Here is a 6,641-nt window from a genome sequence, read left to right on the forward strand (position 1 = left end):
CTCATCAAAAAAAGGGAAGATGAGGCCGAGAGGCTGCTCCTCGGGCGGGCACGGGGAGGGGCCGGCTCCTCCACACGCCTGCCAGGGCTGCCAACTGGCCTTAAGTCGATGGCCAGTCAGTAAGAATTCAGGCTAATTCCGCCTATCCGTAAAATCCCACAGCCGAGCCATCCACACAGCTCGAGCAGCCCGAGGCACTGAAGAAGCGCCAGAGAGGCAAAGCGGCGGCCGGAGCGCGGCGGCGCCCCTGGTGTCCGAGCGGGCGCGCAGCAGCCCCGTTCCGGCCGCCCCGGGGCAGGGCCTGTGACGTGTCTCGTGGAGGAGGCGCCGACGGGGATTGTAGTTCCCGCGGCCCGCGCGGGCCAGCCACGGGGGGGCGGCCGCGGCCCAGCATGCAGTGAGCCGACGGCGTCCCGTCACGTGATATGCAATATGGCTTCTCCGTGTCTGACTGACTGAAGCCTGCGGAGGGGCAGGGGGTAGGGAGGTGCGCTGCGTTGCGTCGTGACCTCTTCGCCATGCAGAAGATCAAGTCGCTCATGACCCGCCAGGTGGGCGCGGGCGCGGGGGAGCCCGGAAGCGGGTGGGAGTCCCTGCTCCACACGTGGGAAGGGACCGAGAGCAAGTGCTTTCCTTGGGTAGTGTCTCCTGCGAGCCCTGGAAAGGGGCTCGGGGCGTGGGTGAGTGAGGAAGCTGTGCCGCCAGCCCAAGCTTGTAGTTCAGGCAGGCGTAATGTACATTGTGGTCCACACTTTCTAAGGCCTGTATTTTTGCAATAATGACATTATTGTAGGAAATTCTGGCATATTTGGCATCTAAACATCAGACATCTTTGTGTCTAACTTTACATGCTCACTTTTGAGAGAAAAATTGGCCCAGATATCAATTACAAGTCATAACCTCCCACTGAGGGGTCTAGTTAATTAACTGTTACCCTTGCTTCCACTGGGAAGTGTGGAGGATCAAAGGGTGGGAAATGCAGTAATTGAAATAACCAGTCTTTGTTTCTAAGTTTGATATTGAGGCTTGCTGTTTAGATGTCTTAAAGTAGTGATGCATATACTGGAGATAGGGTTTGAAGCACCTGCCAGATAGTAATTGGAATTTAATGTGAAAAGTGAATGAGTGGTAATATGCCAATACATTTCTTAAGTGATGGTCCAATAAAAAACAAACTCCTCTCACATGCCGAGCTTCTAGTATTGGGTAGGATGGTGGGGCTTCTGCTTGGGTGTTGTTACTGAGCCCCTGCATGACGGTTCCTTTGGCTAGTTGGCATCTGATCAATTTGAAGATCCTTTCCTGCTGGTACAGTTTCTCTTTCTCATCCCATACTGATGGGAGTTAGGGCTGGGAAAGAGAAACCCTTACTATTCACTCTCACCTCCCAGCTTCTGTGACTTTGGGGAGGAGTTCTCTCTTTTGCCATTACTTGTTGCAGCTTCATTTGGGTTGTTCTGTGTCTGCTTTATTGTCTTCATAACTTAGTAGTAGCAGATTGAAATTGACAGACAGCTATTGTCCAGGTTTTAAACAAGTGAAAAGGAATAGTCATGTAAATTATTTTAGAAAGAGCAATAGTGGCAGGAGAAGAACAGGTGCTGCTTGCTTTTAAATTCCTAGCTTTTATGGCTGAGGAGAGGATTCATATCCTGATGTTAGTTTTTTTCTCAGTTTATACCTGCCATTTTTTCATTTTACCCCCAAAGTCTGGATTCTTCTCTGCTTCTTGTATGGGGAAATTGGGTCTGGAGATATTCAATCAAGAAGATCTAAATTAAAAATGCTTTCATTTGAAAAGTAACATAAGGCAGGGGTTCCTAACCCCTCGGCCGCGGCCAGTACCTGACTGCGAAGGGTTGGCTGCTGGTTTGCAGGAGGGTTGGTTGCCAGATCAGCAGTCTGGAAGTGACCAGCACACTGCATGTCGGCAGCCATGCAGGTATAAAAAATATACTTTTTAAGGTACTTAGTATAAAAAAGGGTTGGCCACCAGCCCGCAGTGTGTAGGTCACTGCTGGTCTGTGGTTTGCTGGTCTGTGGTCATTTCCAGTCCACGGTTTGCTGGTCTGCAGCATAAAAAGGTTGGGAACCCCCTGACATAAGGGATTCTTTTGTAATTTAAGCAAGAGGATTTCTTAGCGTGATGTTTTTTATTGAACCAGCTATGTAGTTGGGATAAAGTTAGAGAAGCTTTCCAATGTAAGACACTTCTCAGAGACCTGAGGAAGAATGTCTTTGATTTAAAAGCTTGTCTAACTATCCCAGCTACATAGTTAGTCCAACAGAAGATTTCACTGCAAGCTTTGTATAATTTCTGGACCATCACAGCTTACACTGTGTTGTAATTAAAAGAAAATTGAAAAGATTAAGAAGTCATTCTGCACACTTTCAGTTCTCTTCCCCCCGCTCCCCTGCCACACACACACACACACACAGGTACACTAAAGCTCCATTCCTGATAAAATGTGTGACTTATCCAACATAGGATTTGAACCGTTTGGGAATTATTCAAATTCTTTGTTCTGGGACCTGGAATAATGTAAAGAGTCTTTGAGATGGCATGAATTTCATCAGCCATTCAACTAAGAGATCTTCCTCTGATTTTTAGGAGAAAAATGGGGAAAAAATAGCACAAATTGTTAGTTACCTAGCGTTGCTGGTATCTTGATTCTTTTGATTCACTGAGATACAAATACTTTTGTTTGGTGATGATAGTTTTAGAATAAAGATGTATTTGTATGTCCAAAGCACTTAAAATCAGAGATGATCAAGATAAATAGCAAATAAGTAATTTTATGCATGTAGGACCAGAAACATTTTTTAATTATAATGTTATTAGAAAAATGACTTTGAAAGAAAAGAAGTCTTCCTGTATTTACTACCCATCATCTTCAAATATGACGAATATAGTACTTATAAATGTTTATCTGATAACACCTAGCCTTTATTCAGCATCTTTTATTTGAGGGTCTTCAAAGGTGAGTGTTATCCCCATTTTATAAATGAAGAAGGCATAGCTACCAACAGTCTGTCTTTGAGAAGGACTAAGGATCCTTCTCTAGGACAAGATCGAAACAAGTTGCACATACGTGTGCCTGAAACTTGCTTGAGGCCTCTGTAGTAGCTATAGTCAGGCCTGAGTTTAAAGAGTTCCCTGCTTTTAGTCTTCACTATGCCCCTTTAGAATTTAGCAGAGGTTATGCTGGCTAAAGCATACAGTGTAGCTTGTTTTCCTTCATTTGTATTGCCTCTGTATTCCTGGAAGTTATAATATCCAGTATTTTCAGAAAGCTAAACTAGTGTGATTGAGAAGGCCCTGTATAAACAGAGAAGTGGAGGTACTGTTTTCTACAGCATCACTTTTTAAAATCATAGATACAGTTTTTTGTTAGGTAACTGATGCATCCTATATTAAGTCTCCACATTATTGTATCCTCTGTTTCAAAGATTAAAATTGTTTGAAACAACAATTATTACATATTTTTAGTAAAATTGGGAGCATTTGATTTTTATTTCACTTCTAGCAAACATCAAAGAAAAACAGCCCTGGCAGGTAAATAGTTAACTATTCCATTATATAAAAATGACAGTTTATTATACAAAGTAGGCATTACTTACTTTGGATTAAAGCTTTTTGATGCCATTAGCTCATGAAGTTAATGGAATAGAATACATTATTTTATTTGGACTTACTAGCCTTTTAAACACTGAATCGAGCTGTGGGAGTAGATGAGCTGGTACAATAGGATGCAAGTATTAATTGTAAGAAAAAGCTAATCCTTTGATGTTAATAGATTTGACCCAACAGGATGTGGGCTCTGACCCTCCTTCATAGTATTTGTTTGGGAGTAATTCATATGAATACTCCCATTGCAATGTTTGTAGAATTAGGACCATGTCACTCTAATTTATTAAAACTACTGTATATGTATTTTCAACTCTAGGTAAGATCTTAATTAGTTTAATTGTAAAAGGCACAAAATTAATCTTTGTTATCTTTCTTCTTAAGGGTCTCAGAAGTCCTCAGGAGAGTGTTCATGACCTCAGTCCTATTGAGAATTTTCGGATTCCTAGCAAGGTATGATCCACAAACATTATGGTTCTTCTTTTAGTTTTAACATTTCCACTTTTTTCACGTAGTGGGAAACTTTTATACCTTTTTGGGACCTGTGCTTATTGACAAAGTAGCTTTTTTCACAGGTTGGATGAAGAAGTTGTGCAAAAAGACTTCAGTCTTTGGGCAAGGTAGTGCACTGAATCAAAATTAAGATACCTTTGCCTTCATAAGTCTCATCAGTTTTCAAATTGATTACTGCACTTCCATTTAGGCTGCCTCCTGATATAAAATGTTTAAAATGCATGCTCTCTGGAATGGATTGGGCAGTGGAATGCACATCTACCTTCTATATTCAGTCTCTTTGGGTTTGGTGCTATACATATATGAAACATGAAATGAATAAATGGCTTTCTGGGTTATATCAGAAGGAATAGAGGATTATGATAATCCCATGGAAACAAGTATTCTGTTGTCTGAGAGCCTGGGAATTGTCAACACAGACAACTTACTTGAAAATCATGCAGAAAGTTTGGGCTGAGTTCTTGACAAGTGTCTCACCAGATTGATGTATTCATTGGCGTGTTGAGTTTGTTTGAACCAGATGTGACTTGTTGCTTGGTCATTTAGGGTGCTGACAGATGTGGAATTAAAAACAAGAAACTGTGCTTTATTGGAAGAGGCAGGCATTAGTTGGACCCAGTTTGCCCAACATTTGTATGGATTGGGCTTTTCAGTGGACCTTTTTGGCACTTTTATCTAATACCCGATTCAGTCAGCTATTGGATAAAAGTGCCAAAAAAGCCTTGGTGAAGCACCTGATCTATACAGACATTGGGCAAGCTGGGTCTAACTAATGCAGCACCTCTTCTTGACACGTGCCATGTTGAGTGCTGAATAACAGTACCTGTACGCATGTAGTAAAACTACCTCTGCTGCCAAGTGAGTATTTGGGTAAAAGTAGGCCTGCAGTAATGGTTTCTTTGGGTTTTTGTTATGTGAGTATAACAGCTTGATAGAGTATATATATGTGTGTGTGTGTGTGATGTCTTTCAATATTCACAATAGCAAAACAAGCTGATCTTAATAATTTTGTTTTATTTTTTTTCATGCATCTGTGGTGAAATGATAAATGTGGCAGTTGTACACAATCATAGCACTGCAGCTGTTCTTAGAACAAAATCCCATTCAAATTAATGGCAGTTCCAACCTCATATGGATTAAAGGACATCATTAATACTGAAACTTCTGCACAGACTTTTCTTAGAGGTGCTAATTATTAACTTCTGTTCATGCCCTGAGGTTTTTTTGTTTTGTTTTTTTGTGGAGGGGAGAGGGGGGTGTTATCAGCATAACACTTTTACTCAAAAAACCTGTATGTTAAAGGCTTATACTGTATGCAAACCCTCCTTTTTTCCTTGTATTATTAAGTTTGTAGTTTTTAAAACTTACTAGTAATTTAAAAGCCGGTGATAAATAGCTCACTATAATCTTTTCTTAATGAAAAGCAGTCAGGTGACAAAGATACTGAAGTTAAACGCTGTTTTTTTTTCTTAAGACTCCCTTGACTTGCAGTGGTATATTCAACACAGTGCTGAAATATAGGCTCTAAGCTTGTCCCCACATGTACATGTTTGTTTGGGGTTTATAGTCCATTGCCACAGCAACATCCTGATGTTACAAGCATAAGATTATGTTATAATGGTACGATTAAGTAGCTTGGTGAACATAAACTAAATCCTCTTAAAACTATTTTATAATGATATACAACATTTCATGCAAACAAAAAGTCTTTGCCAGAACCAAAAAGAAAAAAAATTAGGAAAGATAAGGCAGAAAGGTTCTTTGGGTGAATCTGATATCTTTTATTGGACCAACTGAAATAGTTGTGGAAAAAATTTTGAAGCAAGCTTTCGCGTTCAAAAACCCTTCATCGGGCTGAGGAAGTTTCAGCAGTTGGTGTGCGCTCAGGAAAGATAACGGTTTTGTAAGGTGTTAAATCTTGACTCATTATCTTAAAACAGTAGACATAATTTCCCAAAGGAGTCTGCAAAGCTTTAGACCAGAGCTTTCCAAACTGTGTGCCGCGACACATTAGTGTGTCGGCGGCAGTGTGTAGGTGTGTCGCGCGAAATGCAGAAAATTTTGCGGAAGGGCATCGCGGAGCTCCCTTACTCGCGTCTGCTTCCCTTGGCCCCTCCCCCGGAACTGAATTACTGTGTCGCGAAATGATGCATGTCTAAAAAGTGTGTCACCAGCATGAAAAGTTTGGAAAGCTCTGCTTTAGACCCTACTCAAAACTTGAATGTGGTTGCTTCAAGCCAGCCAATCCAATAAAATCCTTTCTTGAAAATGAGTATGGTAACAGTTTTTGCATTGGAATATGCTGATGTTCAGGGTAATTCCTCTGAATTGGGTTAGAACAGATATTGGAACTGCTTCCAGTTTCCAAAGCTGAACTAATGACTTTGGAAGATACCCCATGTCGGAGATCAGAGCAGCTGGCCGGCAGCTGCTTTCTGACCCCCCCCACTGGAGCCGTAAAACTGTCGCCTCAACAGGCGGGGAGTGGTGGATGGGGGGG

General features: G+C 41.6%; 1 protein-coding gene across 1 annotated transcript in view; it reads left to right on the top strand.

Moving 5' to 3' along the window:
* Positions 1-414: 414 nt before the first annotated feature.
* VPS50 (VPS50, EARP/GARPII complex subunit) overlaps positions 415-6,641 on the top strand; it is a 155,193-nt gene continuing 148,966 nt past the window's right edge. Inside the window, exons 1-2 of the mRNA XM_006025893.3 lie at positions 415-551; positions 4,013-4,081. Coding sequence (XP_006025955.1) covers positions 519-551; positions 4,013-4,081 — 102 coding nt within the window. The 5' untranslated portion in view covers positions 415-518. The remainder of the gene's footprint in view (positions 552-4,012; positions 4,082-6,641) is intronic.

This window comes from Alligator sinensis, unplaced genomic scaffold (genome assembly GCF_000455745.1).
Source record: "Alligator sinensis unplaced genomic scaffold, ASM45574v1 scaffold436_1, whole genome shotgun sequence".
In the NCBI taxonomy this organism is placed as follows: Eukaryota; Metazoa; Chordata; order Crocodylia; family Alligatoridae; genus Alligator; species Alligator sinensis.